This window comes from Heloderma suspectum, chromosome 3, assembly GCF_057233095.1.
Source record: "Heloderma suspectum isolate Gila_16-S chromosome 3, 16-S_ref, whole genome shotgun sequence".
In the NCBI taxonomy this organism is placed as follows: Eukaryota; Metazoa; Chordata; class Lepidosauria; order Squamata; family Helodermatidae; genus Heloderma; species Heloderma suspectum.
The window spans coordinates 315,742,972-315,768,225 of record NC_139460.1 but is presented as its reverse complement, the minus strand read 5'-3'; the positions used below and the strand labels follow the sequence as shown (position 1 = coordinate 315,768,225).

At 42.3% G+C, this 25,254-nt stretch overlaps 1 protein-coding gene across 4 annotated transcripts in view; it reads right to left on the bottom strand.

The window, feature by feature from the left end:
- Positions 1-24,917, bottom strand: part of FXR1 (FMR1 autosomal homolog 1) — a 56,384-nt gene extending 31,467 nt beyond the window's left edge. For 3 of the 4 annotated variants that reach the window (XM_084847571.1, XM_084847568.1, XM_084847569.1), the window contains exons 1-3: positions 24,254-24,322; positions 9,691-9,743; positions 4,923-5,016 (exon numbers count right to left, since the gene is read on the bottom strand). In XM_084847571.1, the coding sequence (XP_084703697.1) occupies positions 4,923-5,016; positions 9,691-9,743; positions 24,254-24,304 (198 nt within the window). In that variant the 5' untranslated portion in view covers positions 24,305-24,322. Of the gene's footprint in view, positions 1-4,922; positions 5,017-9,690; positions 9,744-24,253; positions 24,323-24,847 lie in introns of those variants that run through there. The other variant, XM_084847570.1, reaches the window with a different exon arrangement.
- Positions 24,918-25,254: the final 337 nt, after the last annotated feature.

Sequence of the window (25,254 nt, the reverse complement as noted above, 5' to 3'; positions counted from 1 at the left end):
ATACAGAACAAATATGGCTAAATATATGGGTTCTTCCTCCTAAAGGTATGTGATAATTTTAATAAGCAATCACATTTAGAGATATATGGAGGACTACCTTTTAACTTAATACAAATACGAATTCTGAAGTACACATTACTTGTACAAAAACAAATGGTTGTTTCTCAAGGATATATGTTTATCTTCTATAGTGGTACCATGGTCAAATCTGTTTTACTGACTGATTTTCATTAAGTAGCTTAAAGATCCCCTGCTGGGTAAGACCACAGGGCAGATTCTTGTTGTTGTTCAGTCGTGTCCGACTCTTCGTGACCCCATGGACCATAGCACGCCAGGCCTTCCTGTCCTCCACTCTCTCCCGGAGTGTGCTCAAGTCCATATTAATTGCATCGGTGATGCTGTCTAGCCATCTCATCCTCTGCTGTGCCCCTTCTCCTTTTGCCTTCAGTCTTTCCCAGCATCAGGGTCTTTTCCAGGGAGTTTTCTCTTCGCATTAGGTGGCCAAAATATTTGAGCTTCAGCTTCATTATCTGTCCTTCCAATGAGCACTCAGGGTTGATTTCCTTTAGGATGGACTGATTTGACCTCCTTGCAATCCAGGGGACTCGTAAGAGTCTTCTCCAGCACCACAGTTCGAAAGCATCAATTCTTCGGGGCTCAGCCTTCCTTATAGTCCAGCTCTCACAGCCATACATTACTACTGGGAAAACCATAGGTTTGATTATACGGACCTTTGTCAGCAGAGTGATGTCTCTGCTTCTTACTATGCTGTCTAGGTTTGCCATAGCTTTCCTCCCAAGGAGCAAGCGTCTTTTAATTTCATGGCTACAGTCACCATCTGCGGTGATCTTGGCAGATTCTAGATCAATGCTATTACTGTTTGTGACTCAGTACTCTTTTGCATTGGGATTTTCCCATCTAGTGTAATTAAACAACAGTTTCTATACATACATTGCTGTAAGAAACTGGACAAAACTCCATTGTTACATTTAGGAAAGCTGTTAAATTAAAATGGAAAATTACATCTTAATTCTGATCAACCTTAAAGAAAATTGGAACCCTACAATTTAGTCTCTCCACCATGTATGTACACACACACAGACCTACAGCAGACAGGTGAATATAGCATGGAAGTAATACACACCAGATATTTTAAAAAATCTAACACTACTAAGACATAACAAATTTTGGCATGCAAATCCAGATCCACACCAGTTATTAATAATACATATTCCATTTTCCAATCTATTTAAATCAGGTTGTTATAGCCACCTTGAGTGCCATTTTTTCGAAAAAGGAAGGGTACAAGATAGATAGACAGACATGGTAGAAATACCAAGCAGTTTACTCTGTCAAGGACAATAATTTAAAGAATAGTACAAATCTAAAGTACTATACATTGTTCACCATTACTAAACACTCAAATGTGTGCACAAATTATAGGTGGTAAGACAATAATACTCTCTCTTTCTCCATTCACTTTATTTACAGCATTCTTTTCTACTGCCCCCTCTACACTGGTGTTGACAGTTTCAAATATATTTCTGCAATTACTGCATACGGGGTTCAGAAAATGGTCCTATGATTATGATGCACCCTTAAAACTAAACAGGCCTGAAGTGGTTATTGACTGGAGACTAGCTGGCAGCTCCATCTAAGCTGCTCTGAATTCCCAAAGGAATGCAATAAATAAATGTAATAAATAAATCAGGTAATTCTTTTTTACTATAAGAAAACAAGACTTGTGAAAACAGATTTATCAAATTTAAATATTAGCATAGAGGCGGCTGGGTAGGATGGCGAGGGGTCTGGAATCCAAGTCCCATGAGGAACAGTTAAAATAACTGGGTATATTTAACTGGTAGAAGAGAAGAATAAGGGGACATGATAGGGGTCTTCAAATATCTGAAGGGCTGTCATGAAGAAGGTGAAGCAATTTTGTTTTCTGCTGCCCCAGAGGGCAGAACTAGAGCTAATGGGTAGAAATTGCAAGGAAGCAGTTTTTAACTAAACATTAGAAGAAACATCCTAACATGCACAGTTTGACAGTGAAACATACTGCCTTGGGTGGTAGCAGGTTCTCTTTCACTGGAGATATTTAAGCAGAGCTGAACAGCCATTTGTCAGGGATGCTGAAGTTACATTTTGTTGTTTATTCAGTCAGTCGCTTCGGACTCTTCGTGACTTCATGGACCAGCCCACACCAGAGCTTCCTGTCGGCCGTTGCCACCCCCAGCTCCCCCAAGGTCGAGCCTTGCCCTTGGTCGGCCCCCTCTTCCTTTTGCCTTCCACTTTCCCTAGCATCAGCATCTTCTCCAGGGTATCCTGTCTTCTCATGATGTGGCCAAAGTACTTCAGTTTTACCTTTAATATCCTTCCCTCAAGTGAGCAGTCTGGCTTTATTTTCTGGAGTATGGACTGGTTTGATCTTCTTGCAGTCCAAGGCACTCTCAGAATTTTCCTCCAGCACCACAGTTCAAAAGCATCTATCTTTCAGTGCTCAGCCTTCCTTATGGTCCAGCTCTCACAGCCGTAGGTTACCACAGGGAATACCACTGCTTTAACTATGCGGACCTTTGTTGTCAGTGTGATGTCTCTGCTCTTCACTATTTTATCCAGATTTGTCATTGCTCTCCTCCCAAGATGTAAACGTCTTCTGATTTCCTGGCTGCAGTCAGCATCTGCAGTAATCTTTGCGCCTAGAAAGACAAAGTCTGTCACTGCCTCCACATTTTCTCTCTCTATTTGCCAGTTATCAATCAAGCTGGTTGCCATAATCTTAGGGTTTTTGAGGTTTAACTGCAACCCAGCTTCTGGCTAACCTCTGGGATGTTGCATTTAATTGGGCATATCTCCCCCTATCACTGTTGCCTTTTGCTTTCCTTCTTTCTTGGGCTGCTTCCAGTGTCTCAGCAGACAGCCATCTTGCCTTCTTAGTTTTCTTTTCCTTTGCGATGTTTTTTGTTGCTGCCTCCTGAACAATGTTGCGAACTTCTGTCCATAGTTCTTCTGGGACCCTATCTACTAAATCTAGTCCCTTAAATCTATTCTTCACCTTCACTGCATATTCATGAGGAATATTAGTGAGCTCATATCTAACTGATCTGTGGGTCTTCCCTATTCTCTTTAGTCTGATTCTAAATTGTGCAATAAGTAGTTTGTGATCTGAACTACAATCAGCTCCAGGTCTTGTTTTTACCGACTGCATAGATGTCTACCACCTTTGGCTACAAAGGATGTAGTCAATCTGATTTCGCTGTCTGGTGAAGTCCATGTATAAAGTCGTCTCTTAGGTTGTTGGAAGAGGGTGTTTGTTATGCATAGTGAGTTGTCTTGGCAAAATTCTATCAGCCTATGTCCCACTTCATTTTGTTCTCCCAGACCATGCTTGCCTGTAATTCCAGGTTTCGTTTGACTACCCACCTTAGCATTCCAGTCTCCTGTAAGGAAAATAACATCTTTGTTTGGCGTACTATCCAGTAGGTGCTGCAGATCCTCATAGAACTGATCTACTTCTGCTTCTTCAGCATCTGTGGTTTGGGGCGTATATTTGGATCACTGTGATGTTAAATGGCTTACCCTGAATTCGAACTGAGATCATTCTGTCATTTTTTGGATTGTATCCAAGCACTGCTTTAGCCACTTGATTATTAATTATGAAGGCTACTCCATTTCTTCTGTGGTCCTCTTGTCCACAGTAGTAGATCTGGTGGTCATCTGATGTGAAGTGGCCCATTCCAGTCCATTTCAGTTCACTGACACCCAAAATGTCTATATTTAATCTTGACATCTCCCCAATAACCACATCCAATTTGCCCTGGCTCATAGATCTTACATTCCAGGTTCCGATGGTGTGTTGATCTTTAGAACATCGGATTCGTCGTTCACCACCAGCACCATCGGCTGCTAGCCGTCCTTTCGGCTTTGAGCTAGCTGCATCGTCACATCTGGGGCTAGTTGAACTTATCCTCTGTTCCTCCCCAGTAGCATTTTGACCATCTTCTGACCTGGGAGTCCCATCTTCCGATGGTATGCCAACATATCTCTGGTTGTACTGATCCATTTAGTTTTCATGGCAAGAATACTGGGTGGGTTGCCATTTCCTTCCCCAGGGATCGTATTTAGTCTGACCTCTCTGCCATGACCTTCCCGTCTTGGGTGTCCCTTCACGGTTTAGCTCATGACGTCATTGAGGGGCTCAAGCTCCAGCACCACAACAAGGTAACGATCTCCTTTGCTGAAGAAAGTCACATTAACCATTGCAGATTCTGTATTGAGCAGCGGGTTGGCCTAGATGACTGCTGAAATCAATTCCAACTCTATGATTCTATGCCCCAGATTCAAGTTAGCATAAGAATATTCCACATGTGCACTTGAATAAAGTTAATCCGTGTCCTTATTTTAAGTTTCAACATAAAAATCTTAAATTTTAGAACTGCATGATACATATCAGAAACATTAACATCCCATTTTCATCATTGATAACTAAAATATGACTTTTAATTAATAAGAATTGAAGGAATCCATCTCTCCAACTGTGCTGAGTTTTCACTAGTGTTATCCAAGGGGAACAGGGAAGACAGAAACTCCACATATGAACTGCAGCACTTATCTGATGAGCAGCTCCAGATATTAGAGCCATAGTGGGGATCAATAGCTTACATGGAGAGCACCATCAACTTGGTAATCATAATATGCAGACTGGCTCTAAATATACTTTGTGTTACTGGAAGAGACACTACTTCTATTTAATAAATTGTCAGGGCACTGCTCCTGTGAAATTCCTACTGTTTTCAACATGGTTGATTAAGGTAGCAGCTTGGTTAATAGCACCGCTAAAGGCAAGCGCATATGTCTCGGCCCGTAACGCTTCCAGAAGATACACTTCAACATAAGGAAAAGAAATATTTGGATGAACTCACCTCCACTTCATCTCCTTCACCAATTTCCTTCTTAATATCAGGTGGTGGGGGTAATCTTACTTCATTGAAGGGAACCTGGCGTTCTGGTTGCCAACTAAAAGATGAATAGGTATTTCAAATTGTCAGCATCAATAAGAAAAGGTAACAGTAATCCACTGTTACAATCATATTTAAATTATACATTTAGATATGAAAACTGGACACAAATGGCATACTGTCAACTTCAATATTAAACAGAGAACCCCATTATCAGCTATGCAAGTAAATACACAAAAATGAGTAGCCCATAACATTTTACTAGACTGCCTCTCCTCACACAGTTATGTTAACCATGTGAATCAATGGCCCAGTTCAGTTTATCACCTTAACCATAGTTGAGTGTTTGGGAATGAACTATGGTAAGCCTTGAGATCATGCGCTCTCCCTTCCTCTTACCCACTGCATATGAGAGGACACTTCTCCTTTCACCTTAGAACAAACCACAGCTCCCTAATACGTATGAACTTAGGTTATTAAAGGTATTCTAATGCACCCGACATCCAAGGATATTTGGGCAGTATAGAAGAGGCATAAAAACCAAAATAAGCCACAATACAGGACAAAAATAAAATATCACAATAAAAACAAAAGCATAAAAACAGCAGAGCAAACTAACCAAATCAGCATAATACTTTAAAATGCCTAGGTAAATAAGTTTTAACTTGGCGCTGAAATGACAGCAGTACCAGTCAAGCTTCAATGAGAAAAGGCACTCCAGAAATGGCACGCCACCAGAGAAGGCCCTCTACTTAAGTTTTACACAGTAAGCTTCCCTTGGCAAAGGAACCCCAAGAAGAACATCTGCTGAAGATAATATGACACAGACAGGTTTGGTTGCTCTAACCAAAGTGCAGTAACAAAATAGGATTTGAAGGTAAGTGTAGCACACATACAGACTGTTTTAGGTGTTCAGATATTTCAATAAATCAGCATGAGCTTTTGTGGGTTACAACCCACTTCATCAGATGCTTTAAGTGGAACTGGAGGCTTTGGATAGGTTTGCATGTCACTTTAAGCAATGCCGGTTTATACAGTAGCTTATATGGAAAATAAGCTACTGTGATCCCTCACACGATCAGACAAATAAGTTACGCAGAGCAGATTATTCCCCCCCCCCCCCGGCCTCTTCTCCCTCTGCAGTCCTCCCACCTGGCCGGGATGGTTTTCCAGCTTCCTTTGTGCGGGATACATTCCCTGCAGACCCTTGTGCTGCAGCTATGTCATGTTCCTCTCTCCGATTGGCCGGCTGTGCACTAGGGGGCATCTTCTTCTGTCTTTGCCTTGTTGCCACTGATCGCACCCCAGCGTCAATCCTTACCTGCTTCTGAGCACCCCCACTGTAAGCCGTGGTACTCCCCACCTCTCCTCACACTGTCCTTTCCCCTGCTCACCAGCAACAAAAAGGGGGTGGCAGCTCTAAACCCTTGGAAGTTTGCAGGAACAGGACAAAATTTCATACACAGGTTCCCCTCGTAAGGAGGCACCCAATGCACAACCCAAACCCAGAATGATTACAAACACGTGCAAGTGAAAACATCTTTGCACCAAAAAGGGGGTGGCAGCTCTAAACCCTTGGAAGTTTGCAGGAATGGGTCAAAATTTCATGCACAGGTTCCCATCATGGGGAGGCACCTGAGGCAAAACTAACCCCCAGCATGGCTATGCCTCTCCGTGGGAAACATGGGGGGTCGATACTTTGGAAGTTTGCAGAGTGAACCGCCGAGTGAGGGGTGAGGGCAGAGAGCACAATATGTTGCCAGGCAGATCTTGGAAACAGAGATCACCCAAGAGGAGCAGAGAGGTGGCAGCGGTTTTGACCGCTCATCAGGAGACTCTGTAGGCGATCTGTTTAAACCAATCTGAATCACCAGTTGACACAATAGGCCATTATAAGTTAAAATAAACCTCGCTGCAGATGGTGCTTATCAGAGTGGCTTATTGGGTTAAATAAACGACTGTGGTTGGGAAAAACCACTCGCAGATGACACGATAAACCATAATGGCTAAATCAGAAAAATAAACCATTATGGCTTAAATCGTGTCATGCAAACCCAGTCACTAAGTTTGAAAGGACAGTTAAATAGGTAGATCTGCAGCAGGCATTCCATTTTCTTAAAGCAACAGTTACAAACCACAAAGTGGCCTAAGAGTCTTTATAATGTTCATAGAAACCATAGTCCCTACCGAGTCCCTGATTAATACAATCAAATTTCTCTATCATCTTATGCCTAATGTTTGATTTGTGCCCATTTGATCTTTGTCTTAAAAGATAATCCTGTCTGGCCAAAGTAAGTGGCTTTTGGGCACTTGATACAGGAGATTGTCAAATGTTGCATATTTGAATTGAATGTTGTATATCTGACTTCAAGTATAACAACATCAATAAGCCTGTCATTGAACAATTTAACCTCCCTGGATAAACCATCGAAGACCTCAGGGTGACAATTCTAAAGAAACTGAAAGCATGGGCTTGCTTGGAACATGAGACTGCAGAACAAGAGACAAAGCAATTTGACTGTTTTAAATTAGGGACTCAATAGGGACTATGGTTTCTATGTACATTATAAAGACTCTCAAGTGCACTTTGTGGTTTGTAATTGTTGGTTTAAAAGAATGGTATGCTTGCTGCAGATCTACCTGTTTAACTGTCTTTTAAGAATGAAAGCCTCCAGTTCCACTTACACCATCCGATGAAGTGGGTTGTAAACCACGAAAGCTCATGCTAATTTATTAAAAAAAATCTGAACAACTAAAATAATCTATGGGTGGGTCCACACGTCACACTAAGCCACCCTGAGAATATGCCACCATAGGCTGGTTGTTCATTTACTAACCTGACAGACAATCTGGTTCTGTGGCTTGCTGCAGCTCATTCCCACCCTCAGTCCTCCCGCCACATCCCAGAATGCATCCCAGATGCCTTTGCGGCAGAACTCCTCATTTCCTGTCCCTACATCAGCACCCTTTCTGCAACTGTTCTGCTGGGGTTGCCAGCTGCCAAGGGAAACTTCCCACCCCACTCCACCCCGCATCAGACAGCCAAATACAGTTTTCTGAACTTTTATGAACGCAGTAACATGTTTGGAATTTTTTTCCAGGGTCTTGAGCCCCTACAGCTCCTTCTCTTCTGTAGCTGCCAGCCTCTTTCAGCTTTCCCCACCCCTGCAGCGCATCAGATCGTAAAAAGGAAATAATTTTCCCAACTGTTATGAACATGGGAACACATTCACAAACTTTTTTCAGGGTCTTGTGCTCTTGCAGGAGCCCAAGACTGCCTGTCCACTATTTAGCCAGACATGCCCATATCCCCATCTTGTCAATGTCCTCCACTTCAGCACTTCCCTTCCTAGCAAATACCTTTGTTTTAAAAAAGGTTGCTTTTATGTTATACTGAAGTAATAACACCCACCCCTAAAGCTCTTCCTCTCCTAGAGCCGCCAGCCACTTTCAGCTCTCCCACTCCCCCTCGTGCCAGTTGCTTCCCAACACTGGTCTCAGTTGCTAGCTGTCACATATATGTATGGGTTACAGGCAGCAAGAAGGACTGCTAAACATGCGCAAATGTCATGGCGCAGCAGTAAAACGGAGGCAATAATTGGGCAAATTTCAAGGCAGAACAGTAAAATGGAGAGGAAATTTGCACCAGTTTCCTAGCAGTGGACATTTACTCCTGCACACTTGCTGAATTTTTTTTTAAAAATATATTGCAGAAGCATTTGGGACACTCTCCGGTGTCCTTTCTTCTCAATGTTTAGGAGCACTGGGTGTAGGGCACTGAGAAAGGATGAGGGAGGATGGTGGCAAGGAGTGGCAGGGGTTTTCACTGCTCTTGCCAGGCAGTTTTCTAGCCGTTCCTGACAACCCATGATGAAGTTACCCTGCTGGATTCAGATGACATAAGAAGCCACCATGGGTTATGAACAACCCTACAACTAGCCATGGGTTTTCACAGGGTGGCTTGTTCATGGAAAATAAGCCACCCTGCGGAAACTGCATTGGCTTTGCACAACACGACAACCCACCATGGCTAACATGCCATGGTGGGCTGTCATGACGTGCGAACTAGGTCTATATATGTGCTACACTTAACCCTTGAATTTTTAAACAGAAGGCTAACATGGTTATATTATAGGATTATTTAAAATAGGATTTGAAACCAGAGTTTTATCCTGGTTTAACTAATTTTTGTTAGAACAGACCACAGCTCCCCAACATTTTGCACACCATGGAACTGTGATTAGTTCTAAAGTGAAAGCGGAAGCTCTCCTTCAATCATTCTCTCATGCATGATCTTGGTCACCTAAATCTGATCTCAACCAGGTCAATGACAGCCTAAAAAAAAAGGAGGGGGGATGCTTTCTAGTAACTTATGGAAGCATCTCTGCCTTAGTCACCTGGAGGCAATACTTACTCCAGTGAAATAAAAGGCTATTTTATAAGATTTTCCATTGTCACCACAGTAAGATCAGTCATATTTCTATTTAAACACACTGAATTTGCTATAGTTACCAAGAATGCACAGGACTACTACAGCTTCAGTAACTTAGCAACAACATTTAAGTATTTTTCTTTCCAGTTAACATTAAAGTGTATTTGTAGTTAAGATCCCACTCTGTCCCTCCATAGTGAGCAAGATATCATGCATTTTGGGAAGGATGGTCCATTCTGTAACTAAATGGTAGATAAAAGAATTCACATTTTGTATAATGGGTTTCAACATACTACATACTTGTTTTCAAACACAACTGTGAGTGAATCCTCACGAACATCTTTGATGAATCCCTAGAATGAAGTACAAATATTGTTAGAAAAACTCATGCTTGATACACTATTATTGCAAAATGACATCTTATCTTATAACAATTTTAAACAAAGGAAAAAATCTATTCTTAATGCCAAATTAAGAATCATTGCCCAGAGTGGCTGGGTGACCAGCCAGATGGGCGATTAATAAATTTAATAAATAAATAAAAATAAATACAAATGAAAATATGACTAAATGATACCAAGGACTGCAGGTTTCTACCACATAGATCATTAATGGAGGAAAAACTGGACACAAGCAATGTTACTGTCAATCTGCCCTAGTTTTTGTGAGAGTTGAATGTTGATCAATGCTATTACAGAAGTATTCAAAATGCCTATTCTAATATTTACTTACAGGTAAAAAGGAACAACATTCAGAAGAAATTAATAAAGACTTTGCAGAGTTTATTAGTAACTTTATCTTCAGCTAGAATACTCAAAGACTAAATAATTTCAGCCAAAGTACAAATTTACAAAAATAAGAAATATGGTTTGCTATTATTTTGTAATAACACAAAATGGGTTTCATCTCTAGAGATGACCCAGCGCCATATACTCTATATCTCACCAAAGTATGGCAACTTTGTAACTGGCAGTTCATCCCCTGCTTCTGCAGATCCAGAGTGGACTTTTTTCAAAAGCAGTCTAACCACAACCTCCTCATGAGCAACTCCCTCTGTTGAGGCAGCATTTAGTATAGACCTCATAATACACTCTGCCAGTCTCTCCAAGCAAGCTGAAATTAGCCAGATAGGTCAAGACTCCTGAGAACATGTGGTAGAAAACCCGTCCTAAACCGGGTGACCTTAATATTTTGTACTTCAACTCCCATCAGCTTATGCCAGCATGAGTAATGGTCAGGAATGTTGGGAGTTGTCGTCCAAAACATTTGGAGGGCAACAGGCTGGGGAAGGCTGTGATAGAGCAAACTCCGCCGAGGACCTTATCAATATCCTAAATCTTTTCGAAGCAACTCTAATCGATACGATGTGGCCTCAGAGATGTGAAGGCACAGGAAAAACTCAGAAAAATCTAGAAAAAAAACTTTTTTTGCGCTGCAGTTTGGGAAAGTTAAGAAACAGGAACTGCTGGAGAGGCTCCTACTATTTATCTTCTCCATACCACAGCACAAGTAAGACACCCCCAAGCCCTATGTATACAGTGCAAAGTCCCGTCAGGACAGGGCTTTGGGGCAGGAATCCAAGACCCCAATAGCAGAATTAGCATGAGGGCCCCCAAACCTAGCAAGGATGTCTTACCACATTTTGTAGTGAGCAAAGTAGTATGCATTATCATCATCTAAAAAGCCACACCACCACCACCTCGTAAGACCACTAAGTCCAGAGTGGTCTTAAAATTACCTAACTGGATGTGTTAGATGGCTGAAGAATGAGGCAGCAACAAATAATGACTGACATAAACCAAGCCAACATTTGTACAGCCCTGCTGAAACAAAACTAAATTAGATAAAACTAGTATATGACAATATATTGAGAATTTGGAATTTTACACACTGTTCTATGATCCACAGTCACTCAGCCAGCATTATTGGAAGGTGAAGCCAACCTGACTCACAAGCACATGAGATTCAGGTCCTTCTCCCTCACAGATGGTTGTACATAAATATTTCTCAATTAAGACATTTCATTTTGACAGTTAACAGGGAAAACAAATCTCACAATTACTAAAACAGCTTAGCCTGAACTAGTCAAGAATATCCAACAGGAATTCAAATAGTATGAGAAAAGTGAAAGTTAGACTCATCTCCACTGCATAAACAGAGGTTTAGATGGACAGAATAGACAGCTATAAAATCAGTTTTCATATTTTCATCACTAAAAGGCAAATTCTGTAAAAGTTTTGTGTCACAAAATTGTGAGGCATTAGAATTACTAAGGTTCTACTGTCCAAACTTTACAGATCTGTTCCTATGGGAACATTTTGTTGATAAAGCCCCCCATTCTTTCCATTACCTAGATGAAATCTGTATTTAAATAAAAAACATAACCATATAGCACTGGCTTCACACACAAAAACTTAGTTTTTCTAGTGTAGCCTACCTTCATTAACGTAGGTTAATGAAGGGTAGTAACTGGAGCAAGGGCCTTCTCAATCATGGCATCCAGATTATGGAATGCCCTCTCCAGGGAGGCTCACCTGGCACTAACTGTGATGTCATTTCAGTGCCAGGTGGAGATATTTTTATTCACCTAGGCATTCCAGAACATAATGTGAACTGGTGAATGTTGGTCTTATCCACTCTGCTGAACTATAATGCTGATTTTTATGTTCTCTGTTTAGTTTTAGTTGTGGTTTTATACTTACTTTTTAATTCTTGTTGTATGCCACCCAGATAGTTTTACTGAAGGACACCCAAAAACTTTAAAAATAATAAATACTTCTCCTACTGTATAAAGAAAACTCTCTCAGATTCAGGGCACTACTATAAATCCTGACTTGAGCAGCAACATCACTACCAAAATAGTAGAATGAGGTAGCCTTACAACACAATCCTATACGTATCTACACAGAAGTCCCATTTAGTTCAGTGGGGGTTACTCTCAGGTAAGTGTGTATGCAACTGAAACCTTAGGCTGAAAACCTGTGCACACTTAACTAGGAGTAAGTGTCACTGAACACAGTGGGACTTACTTCTGAGTAAATATTCATAGGACTGCTCAATTAAAAGAGTAAGTTTAAACCAATGTAAAAATACTGATGCAAAATTTAGGGAACCAATCTAGAAAAATCACAATGAGATCTCATATCATAGAGAAGTATTTGAACTTTATCTTAACAATTCAACAGTTTTTATTCCATATTTTCTTCAACATTTTTAAGAAAAAGGGACCAGTATATCAGTTTTAACTAGAATTAAAATTCCTATTAAAATTTAACTTCACTAACCAGTATCTTAAACTACATTAATTATATTTTACTTATCCCACACAGCTGGTACTTTATTATTTTGATAATGGCTATAAGTTGCATATAATGTATGCAGTTATGCAACGGGCAGAAAAATAACTAAAGTGATTATTAAATGAATCAGCTTCTGACTCGAAAAAGGTATCAAGCTGGGGTCAACCTAAGGTCAGGTGTTGTTCAACATATTAAATGCTGGGGTGAGAGTATGCTTTAAACGAAGCAAGGCAAAACAGCCCACTTCAAAGAAATTTGGACTCCAAAGCAAGGCCACACTAGTAAAAACTGAAGCAAGCTTGTCCCAAAGCTTCAGAGGAGAGTTGTTAATTTCAGTTTATGTCCAATTTCATACATCTTTGAACCTCCCCCATGTTCTCGATAAAAGGAAAATGCCAGGAAGAGGGAATAATTATGTGGTTTGTAGCTGACAACTCTATCTTCCAATACAAGGGCTCTCCAATCATAGTGCTTTTAGGAGGGACATTGACACAAAGTATCAGAAGCTGTTCCGCATTTTCCACTGTTCTTTGTAAACTGACTCTCTTTTAAGAGCAAAAACCCTGTAGAGTTGGTGGTTGTCTTCTCATTTTGTGATCTTTCCTTATTCCAATCCAGCCCAATCCTTTCCTAAAATCCCATCCCTTGCATCCTATTTTTTATTCTTGCTGTTATTTATGTCTGTCCTGACTGTTATCTATTCGGTAAATCACTTCTCGCCCCATCCCACAATTTCAGCCTAAGTAGCATTTGATTTTGTTTCAGTATTACTTGTAGGTCTAGGAATAAAGCATCTGTCTGACTTTCAGCCAGTTCACACGATCACCATAGATTAAACAGGCCATGGTGGCTTGTACAGCACGTACCAGACACCATTCGCCTAATCACCCAACCAGGCAGGGCTTGTTGTGTCATCCAAACCAGAGCGGCACAGCTTGTTGGAGGGGGGAACAGCCCTCAAATAACCCAATAACAGCCAGTGGGATAGTAGGTAAATGATGCCTGACACACACTGTGACTTAAACAAGTCACTATGGCTTGATCAACCCACAGTGATCATGCAAACCAGTTCAATTTGTCTGTGTTCTTTATAGCATGAATAGGTGTGTTACAGTCACGCAGTTATAAGTGTGCAAGTGCTATATATTGTGCACAAGAACTACAATGTACACTTCCATATTTCAATAAATTGTGTAACCTCATCAAGAATGAAGAGTTATAGCCATTTGTTCATTTCCCCAATATAGTTAATGGGGAAAACAAAGCTCAGCTCTGCTTTGGGTCCAAATCAAACCTAACCACAACACCTATCTGAGGCTCTGAGCTGAAGCAGTTTGAGGCTCTGAAGTGGCTTCCAAACAGGATCTTTTTTTCTTTGTACACCCCTAAAAAATACCCATCAATATGACAGTTAGTGTGTGTGTGTGGGGGGGGAGGGTTTGTACACTGCAAAGAGCCTCAGAGGTGAAGTAACTCTACTGGGCCGGCTCACACAATACAGCCCATTATAGCAGCTGTGTCACAACAATCTTAAGTCACATGGAGTCAACAGTGCCCTCCCTAAAATAGTGATCTCAAGCACAGTGCTTTACCTTTCCTGACTGGAGTGAACTACATGTAAAATGGTACACTTGGAGATACCTTTGGGACGGGTGCTAAATCTGCTCCCAGCCTCTGGTGACCACAATTTGTCCAAGCCAACAGGAATTTGTCAATAGGAGGGGGGAGGTTGGACACCACTGCTTAGACACATGGCACACCTTCAAGCAATGGCACCCAACCCAGCATATTATAGAACCCTGCTAGAAAGCCTGGGAAAGGCCACTGCCTGAGACTTTGGGAAGCCACTGCCAATCAAAGATAAGAGTGCTGGGCTTGATGCAACAATGGCCTACCCCTAAGGTATAAGGCAAGTTTCTCATGGCTAAGCAACACCATCAACTGAACAGCTAATATATCACAGTAGCTTTTTATGAGATCTTGTTTATTGTCCAAACACTGATGCTGCTATCTTGAGTTGTACACATATTGAGTTGTATCCCACGTTAATCTAACTTCAGTCCCATTTATTTCAGTGGGTCTACTCATTAGGGTATGTACACTAACATGGGATACAACTGTATTCATTGTGGGTGCATTTATGTATGCTTGGTATGGCCACTGTTGAATTTCAATAGGGCTTAAGCATATATAACTAGAACTAAATTGGCACTGTTCAGGTGGAATGTTGGGATTCAGCAAGACCTTGTCATGAGCAGACCAAGTAAACTAAAGAAAATCAGGGGATTTGGATAGATTTTGAAATCACAAAGTCAGCACTGAGACTTCACTCTCATGGGAGTTTAGTCCAAGTTGAAAATAACTTACATTTCTTCATCTCTTATTTCTCGCCACACAACACCTTGATAGTTTTCTATTTATATCTCTTCTACCCAAACCCCTAGCAGTGCCTGTGCTGACTTTCTTTTGCTTTGCAACTCTATTAAAATAATGTTAGAATCATAGAATAGTAGGGTTGGAAGGGACCTGTAAGACCATCAAGCCCAACCCCCTACTCAATGCAGGAATCTAAGTCAAAGCTCCCTGACAGATGGCTGTCCAGCTTCATCTTGAATGCCTCCAGTGTGGGAGAGCGCACTACCTCCCTAGGTAATTGGTTCCATTGTCGTGCTGCTCTGACAGTCAGGAGGTTTTTCCTGATATTCAGCCAGAATCTGGCTTCCTGTAACTTGAGCCCATTATTCCATGTCCTGCACTCTGGGATGATCGAGAAGAGATCTTGGCCTTCCTCTCTCTGACAGGTACTTGAAGATCACTATCATATCTCCCCTCAGTCTTCTCTTCTCAAGGCTGAACATGCCCAGTTCTTTCAGTCTCTCCTCATAGGGCTTTGTTTCCAGTCCCCCAATCATCTTTGTTAGTTTGGCCTAGAATTAGGGGTTGGAATAAATTACTTGTAGAATTCCTTTCAACTCTTTGATTCTATGGTTTGGATGTCAACACATCAGTAATTCTATTAGAAACTATAAGTCATTGCCCCTGTATATCTAATGGCACATCACTAAACCCAAAGATCCAACAACTATTCTGAATAGTTTGTTTGTAGCACTGGTATTTTAGAATACCAAAGCCAATACTAGATCAATATGCACAAAATAAATGATTTTTTCAGGAAAAAATGTGCTTCAAGACACAGAACCGATTTAAACATACATGTTTGAGGCAGTATAGTCTTTCACACTTAAGCATGGTTTGATCACTTTACAAGTAATTTTGAAACACACCAAGTTTCTCAAATATCAAGGGAGTCCGGAAACTACACTGATCACGACTCACCATACTAGGACTTCAGCAGGAGTGCAAACATACAAAAAACTTTGAGGATTCAAAAACCAAGAACTTTTGACATTTAGCTAATAGATGTAAACTTACAATGAAAATAATCCATCACATACCACCAAAGTCCTTTGAAAAATCATAGCAATATTGAAACAGTTCTTTTGAATGTTTCTACATTTGTCTGAATATTAGCTGTCCAGAAAATTATCCTTGTTGTGCTGCTTTAACAGTATATTAGAATTACAAAGCTTAGTTTTCAAAATACTGCTATCATTTTCCAAACAAGGAAAAGATTACATTTTTAAAGTGACAGAACACAGAATAATGAAGAAATATTTAAACTTCCAATATCCTCTTCACAGCCTCTACTATCAAAATCAGACAGCCTAAAATAACCCTGCAGCCATGCAACATGACAGTGAACGTGAGAGTAAAGCTCGAACCAAAAAAGACCTATGACTCACAGGTAGCAGAAAGCAAGCAAAAGTAGCGGCGGAAATCAAACATGAGTCAAAGCAACCATTTGAAACAGGTATTAAAGCTTACTTCCAAGACTGCAAAAATATATCTATCCTTTGAACTTGACAAAAAGTTTGAGACTTATTCCTTTAGAAACTGGACACTGACAGTTACTTCAAACTTGCATCAGTTTAACACTGACTGGTGCAATGCAAATGATTTCAATGCACATTTCCAAGATATTCTGCAATTATAAAGATTCTCCATTATGCACACAGGATTTCTCATTGGTAAGGTTCTCTGCAAATTTGTTCCATAAATGTATTTATTTATTTCATTTCTATACCGCCCAACAGCCAAAGCTCTCTGGGCGGTTCACAAAAATTAAAACCAAACGGCACACAATAAAATAATTTAAAATATATAGAACATTAAAACCACAATATAACACTACAACCACAGCCAGTGTGGTGTAGTGGCAAGAGTGTTGGACTAGGAGCTGGGAGATCCGGGTTCTAGTCCCCACTCGGCCATGGAAGCTCCCTGGGTGACTTTGGGCCAGTCACAGACTCTCAGCCCAACCCACCTCACAGGGTTGTTGTTGTGAGGATGAAATGGAGAGGAGGATGATAATGTAAGCCGCCTTGGGTTCCTTGCAAGAGGAAAAAAGGCGGGGTATAAATGCAATAAATAAATAAATAAATAAATAACCACAGTAAAACCTAGCAGCAGTGCAGGAATTTAAAATACAGGTTTAAAACAGCAAAGCTAAAAGTCTAGAAAGCTAAAATGCTAAAATGCCTGGGAAAATAAAAAGGTCTTCACCTGGTGCTGAAAGGAATACAATGTAGGTGCCAGGCGAACCTCACTAGGGAGCTCATTCCACAGCAGAAAAACCCTCCTCCTAGTAGCCACCCACCTCACTTCCTTTGGCAGGGGCTCACTGAGAAGGGCGGTTGACGATGATCTTAAGGTCTGGGCAAGCATACATGGGAGGAGGTGATCCTTCAGATAACCTGGCCCCAAGCCGTTAAGGGCTTTAAATGCTAATACCAGCACTTTGAATCGGGCCAGGAAATGGACTGGCAGCCAGTGCAGCTGGAAAAGTACTGGCGTAATATGAGCTCGCTGGCCAGTCCCTGTTAACAATCTTCCTGCCCTATTTTGGACCAGCTGAAGTTTCCGGACCGTTTTCAAAGGCAGCCCCACGTATAACACATTGCAGTAATCCAGACGAGAAGTTATCAGAGCATGGATAACTGTAGCTAGGCTATCTCTGTTCAGATAAGGGCATAGTTGGTATACCAGCCTAAGCTGATAAAAAGTGCTCCGTGCCACTGAGTTCACCTGTGCCTCAAGTGACAGTTCTGGGTTCAACAGCACCCCCAAACTACGAACATGATCCCTTAGGGGGAGTGCAACCCCCTACGGAACAGGTTGAATATCACCTGGCAGGGCAGATGAACCACCACTAACAATACCCCCATCTTGTCTGGATTGAGTTTGTTTACTGGCCCTCATCCAGTCCATTACCATGCCCAGGCACTGATTCAGAACAGCCACTGCCTCACCTGGTTTTGATGAGAAAGAGAGGTAGAGCTGGGTGTCATCCGCATACTGATGGCACCTCAGCCCACACCTCCAGATAACCTCCCCCAGCGGTTTCATGTAGATGTCAAACAGCATGGGGGATCAAACAGAGCCCTGTGGAACCCCATGGCACAATTGCCATGGCACACAGCAATAATCCCCCCAGCACCACCTTCTGGAATTGGCCATTCAAGTAAGAACAGAACCACTGCAGTGCACTGCCTCCAGCTCCCAACCCAGACAACCTATCCAGAAGGATACCATTGTTGATGGTATTGAAAGCTGCTGAGAGGTCCAGGAGAATCAACAGGGCCGCACTCCCCCTGTCCCTCTCCCGGCAGAGGTCATCCCATAGGGCAACCAAGGCAGTTTCCGTTCCAAAACCAGGCCTGAAGCCCAATTGAAATGGATCTAGTTAATCTGTTTCATTCAACAGTGTCTGGAGCTGGTTTGACAATTTCCTCAACAAAACTAGTTCTGACAGGACAGTGGTCAATACAGTTTTAATTCCCCCCACTCATATTTTGCTATATATGCAAAGAAATTTATGAAGCAGTGTTATCTTCACACATCTCAGCCAGCTTCATATATCTAAAATATACAGGAAAAAGCTGTCAGCTGAACAAAGGCGTGTGAACAAAGACTCAGCTGGCAGCCAGTGCCAACCAAGTCCCAAACTCCACACACGCCCACATGCCCACTGTTATTTCCAATTACAGCAAGGATTGCGAGCCTCACCCCCTGGTGGAACCCATGGAGGTTCCACAGGCTAGATGTGGAACCTCTGCAGGCCAAATTAGGCCTGCAGTTCCCCATCCCTGCACTACAGAGAAAAGGTGGAGCTAGAACAAACCCACAATACCATTCAAGTGAAGCACTTTAATACTCATCTAAACAAGATTTGCTTATTAAATACATTAAATTGTTTTAAATTCTTAATTCAGAAAGCCTAGCTCGTTGAGAAGCTAGTTTGTAACTGTAAAATGTGAGATTTAAAAATCTGAACCACTGCATTTACATATATACAGAATAGTGGACAATCAGATCCAAGATTATCCAGAAAGCCACTCAATCAAGTTATGTTTCTATAAGCAGGTTTGGGCAGTGTATAGCTATGGTCTCATCCTGGTCTCCCTCTTACTTTCCATTCATTAAATGCACATGCCTTCACGTTTGTAGAACAGTTTGAAATTTTGATGACAAAAGATTGCTTGAAGAACCGAAAAAGCAGCACCTTGCCCAAGTATGTTTGTAAACTTGGGATCTAACCTACTGACTCAAAAATTTTACATCTAGGAGCACCAATTCCAGAAAAATAAAAATACTGCAGAATAACAGCAATGTATTTACTCATTGTAGTACTGCATCTGCAATGTAAGTAAATGATAAGCAAACTGTATCAATCACATGCAACTGAAATATACAATACATAGCAAACCTCCAAATCATAACACATTGGTTTATGTGGCCTTCAGTGCATCCTGTATTTCATGTCATTCATTTCATTTATTACTTTTGTATACCGCCCAATAGCCAAAGCTCTCTGGAGGGTTTACAAAGATTAAAAACCTTTAAAATACAGTATTATGCATAATATAAAAACAGTTTAGCTATATATACACACAGAGCAGACACATACACACACTCAAACAATATCCCATTTACAGAACCAATTTTCCATATCAGCTGCTTCCTGCGTTTTAGGCAAGGGGTTTCCCAGAAACTGAATTTGCCTTAATTCAGGACCTGCCTGCAAGTCCAACCCACTTGGAAGAAATCATTCCCCAATAATATTTTGTATGCCTTTATGAGTACCGTGGGGCAGAGGAAATGCGTATCTCAGTTATTATGTGGGAATTCCTCGCACAAACCTAACAGCTTGGTGTAAGGTTTGTTCCATGCTGGCTTCTGAACATAAAATATGAACGGTGACTCCTTTCAATGCCAACTTTCCCCAGCAAACCTCTGTTGAAGGTTGTTCCAATACTGAGTATCATTTATCTGCGTCATACTTAAATGCTCATATGTAATGAAAAACAATGAAATAGCAGTTTATGTTTAGCCATAAGTAAAAGTTTACTGTAACTCAGGGATGGGCAAATTGTTGTCCTCCAGATGTTTTGGCCTTTCAATTCCCATCATCCCTCATCACTGACTATATTTGCTAGGGCTGATAGGAACTGTGGTCCTCCAGATGTGTTGGCTTACATCTTGCCCATCTCTGCTATAACTTAACCCTTCGAAAGACTACTCAAAAAGTAGAAACAAAATTTAAGTGGTGAATAAGACAAATTTAGGCAATGTTAACTAAAATAGCCACAATTCAGAAGTTAGACATGATTAAGCCCACCAATTTCAATACAACTTAAGTGTACATAATAGTGCAATGGACTACAGCATCATAAATACTGAGATTCATAATATGACAAGTAGGAAATTCATTAAAAAATCTTAGGTGAAATGAGGGGCAGGGAGAGAGAATTGGCCTCAGAGACCTCCAAGCCTGATCGCCCCTCTCATGAGATCCTTTAAAATGCAATCAGGAAGTCTCTCTTATAGTTTAAAAGGGTCTTTGGAGGGGGAATTGTGCTTGGAGGGTATACAAAAGGATGCACGTTCTCCAAGAAACCTGTTAGGCCCAGGCCTCTTGCTCCCCTTCAGCATAACTCTCAGCTATGACCAGCTGAATACTCCCACTTACATTGTTCTCTGCTACCACCTCAGCCCTGCAATAGTTTTGGGATGGGGGGGGGGGGAGCAGGAGATCATTTTGAACTTCCTACATTTTGCTGCAAACATAGTAGAGATCCACCCCTATCCTTGCCTAGGCAATATGACTAAAATCATTTACAGCAAGCAATCACACTAAAAGAATTACAGAAACCATTTTTAAAGGTGTACAACTCCCTCTGCAGAATGGAGCCCCTCAATATATACCTTAGTACCAAAATGGGGGACAGGGGGTAACATTTGCCAGCTGGGTTGGGTTTTTATTTTCCAGTTTTTAGAAAGCTAAACAAGAGTTACCATGTGAGTGGTACAACAGCCTTTAACAAATAAGAAAAATGAAAGAGGAAAAAAGAAAACAAATTAAATGGTGCAAGCATGGTTGAAGGAAGATTGTGTTATTGGTCACCTGTGATACCACGGCCACTAAAAGGTAAGTGACATTCCCACAACCATACAACTATGGCAGGAACACTTGCTTGGGAAATAATCAAGTTTTATCAGTAACTGTAAACTGGTTCCTCACAACAAGAGGACTGCTTTTTCCATATGTGACGCCATTAGCTGGAAAGTCCTTCCAATCCTAAACAATTCCCATCCCCCTTAGGAAATTTAGTGCTCAAAAACAATGCAGCTGAAGACTTTAGACCTTCTATTCACCAAAAGGTAGAGCAGACAAAAGCTTCTCCCAATGTTTTCCAGTCAATTTTAATAGTATCAGCTCCATGTAGATTCAGTTCAGGTGTCAATTTTTGAGAGTACCAATGAAAGTTACAACTATGGCAGCTGCTGAGCTTGCATCAAGTGGAAGAATTTGAATCAACTGCAAAAAATGCCAGAGAAAGTTGTTTAATAACTAGGCACCAGTACTACATTAGAGATCTACTGATTGCCAATAAGAAAGGAAAAACAATCTTTTGGTCTCTTCCATGCCCAAGAATTGTATTTATGATTGCCATTTATTCATGATTATAAGAGGCCATGAAAAACTCAAATCCAACATGACAGTTTACTAATACTGGATACAAAGTATTTTTTCCTCTATGTGATTGCTCTGAAGCACTTCTTATAGAGAACCACTCCTAGAAAGAAATCCTACAAACTGAAAAACTGTACTTTCCTAGGTGAGAGTGGGTGTCACTTTCACCAATATCAACATGGAGTTTCACCTATTATTGCCTGTGGGTTGGTGTTATTTAGGTTCATTTCCCAATTTTAAATCCCACTACCGAATGTACTTATTTACTTTCATTTCTATACCGCCCAATAGCTCAAGCTCTCTGGGTGGTTTCTTATATTCTGAAAAGCAATACGTTCCCCCTTCCTTTCCTCCACATGCACACACAAAAACAAAATAAAGGGAATGAAGCTTCTACAAAAGCAGTTGTACTTGTTGAGTGCAACAGCCTCAAGGCCAAGTAGAGCAAACATCTGCTGTTATCAGCAAACAGCAGATATTGTATCATCACATGTATATACTGACATTGAACAGAATTTTCAAAATGAGTGAACTAAATAGTGAGAAAAGCATTAACACAACATGGAAACCAGTGTAAATATCCCAACCTCCTTTTGTATAAATGGACTGTTGTCAAATTTTATCTCTCACCAAGCCTCCAGCTACTGGCTTTGTACAAGATGTTATGACTCCAGATTTTCAAGAGATCAATGTAATTACTGCACCTTGGTATTTAAAAATATCTGAAGACACATCAAGCACTAGAAGAGTCACAAAACTAAAACAGAGCTTTAGTATATGATTCAAGGTCATAAAGCAAGAAAATGGCAGACAAAATAGTTCCCAGAAATTCTTTACACCACTAACCAATAGGAAAGGCCTTTCCTATTCAGAAAGTATCTACATTTTAGGATGAAAGATTTAGCTATGTTCTCAGTTTGGGGGCTCCTTTACAGACTAAAGGCTGTATTGAAATGTTCATAAATAAATATACAAGATATGAAATTTCTTAACTCCACAGCTGAGGAGTAGGATCCATGTCATTCTGAAGTATGAATTCAAAACAATATTATAAAGGAATCCCTCACATTAGTTTTATCAAACTGCAAAAGACAGTTGCTTGGAACATCAGCTAGTAACAATCCTTTAAATTCCCTATTTACATTACGTACACTTACCACATGTCATCCAAACATACTTACCACACAAACAGTACAAAATAATAGTACTGATGTAATTATCATACAGAAATGATTAAGTATAATGAATGTATGTACACAGTACAAAGATAAAACTAGCACTCATAATGCTAACTGCTATCAGCCCTCATGTAAAGGAATACAGAGGCCTCACACCATAAAAAGATCTAGGATTTTCAAGCATCCAAAGACTGGCTTAGGGAGGAAGACTGACAGGCAACAGCTGAGAGTATCCTGTATTGATCCTGTAACATCCTGGCATACCAGGGAGGGTGGCAGTGAAGAAAGCTTTCTGGTGACATAAATAAACTCCAAGCCCCTAAAAGTATTAAGGTTGCCACACATTCCTAATTTTATAGGGAAACTGCAAATTTTAAACAAACTACCCTGCATTTTAGATGATCAGGACTTCACGGAAGTGTGCAAGTTAGCTTTACAATCTACCTGTCCCCCAAACTGCAGGAATACTCTCTAAACCCCACACCACACAGTGGGTCTTTTTATTGTTAGAAGGGTGATCCCGACTTGAATCAAACGTTAGTAAAGAGATAGAAAAAGTGTTATGACTAACAGCGGAGAGAATCCTCCGCACTCCTTACGAGTGACTCCAAATACAACCTTTTCTGCCCGTCTTGTGGGTCCTGCTTAGGGTTCAAAATACAGGTTTAAAATAAAACAGAATTCGGGCTCACCCTGACGCCCCCCGCCCCACCCATATACCTACTGGTTCAAACTATCAAGCAAAACAAAAACCACCACCCTTAAAATAAATCCCTGAAGAGTTTCCTCAGGGGTTTTAAAGGCGTTCCTAAATGTCTCAAGAATGCAGCCCCACCCTGTCCCACAGAACACGGGAAGCCCTTCGTTCATTATAGTTTCTACGGTACTTTTGATAGCGGTCAAACAATTCCGACACGCCTTACCTCACTTAACACTACGGATACCAGGGCCACAGAAAGTGGGCTCTACTACCACCTCCCGCCAAATATGTCCCCCCTCACCCCCCAACTCCCCCCCAACTCCCCCTCGTATTCAACTACGCCCGCAGAGTCCCCCGTCCCCTCCCTCATACCTTATGTCACCTCACCTCACACCCCTTTCGCCCCCAACGCTCAGCCTTCCTTCGCCTCCCCAATTCGGCCTGGGCAAAAGGCTTCCCCAGCCCGCTCCCACGAGAGGCGGCTGAAGGCCGACCTTCGCCCAACCCCCACCCCGCAGTCGTGGGGCCCGACCACCCCTCCCCCCCCCCACCGCACCCCAGTCGGGGCTCGGCGGAGCGGGGCGAAGAGTACCTTGTAGAAGGCCCCGTTAGAGCCGCGCACTTCCACCGTCAGCTCCTCCATGTTGGGGCCGCAAAGGACGCTGGGACGGGCTTCTAGAAACTATCTCCACCTGAGGAGGGGGCGGAGAAAGCGGAAGGGGGGCACGGGGCGCCCTCGAGGCTTTCCCCCTCCTCACACCCGACGCAGGCCCAGGGGCGAGGGAGGAGGATAGGCGGGGCGGCGCCGCCCTCAGCCTCCGCCGCCGGCGACTCACACGGGCGGAAGGATCTCCCTCCGCTCTGACCTTCCCCTTACGCGCCTCGCTGCCTCGCGCGCGCCTGCTGGCCGGGCGGCGGCTGTCCCTCGCCCTGCCTCCCCTTCCCCCTTCTGGCGCCTCAGCGGGGCTTGGGTGAGGGGTGGCGGGCGTGGGGCAGCGCTGTGGGGAGCTGCTCCTCGTGCCCTCCCCCCCCCCCCCCGGAGAGGCACGAGGCGGGAAGGGGAAAGGCCGGGGGCGGCCTTTGGAGCTACGCTAAGCGGGGATCCGTTCTCACGACTCCCGCCCCCCCCCCCGAAACACGCCCCAAACACCTTCACGACGGCTGCTACCTAACACTGAAGACGCACCTACACAAAGCATTCGAGAGATGTGACGGGGTCGCTGTCCGTCATTCGATGTGCCTTAACCGGGTCTGCTCGCGACTGAGGGAAAAGGTAAGAAACGCGTGTCAGCTCGCGAGGGCACTGCCCTCTCCGAGAGACGGAGATACTGCATCCACACGCACACGCAGGGTCGCTGCCTCATCCCGTGCATCCGGTGGCAGAGGGTGGCGAGAGCTGTGGCTCACCGCGGGAAAGGGTGCACAAACGCAGGAGCGGAGGGGTCACCTGGCGTTCAGTCCCATGAGCACATGGTGAGAGAGAGAGAGAGACCCTCACTTCGTTTCCCCACATGCATAAGAGCCCTTCTAAATCATGCCAGCGGTCTCCCTAATGCTGTTTCCCACAGTGACTAACCAGTAGCCTCTTGGGAA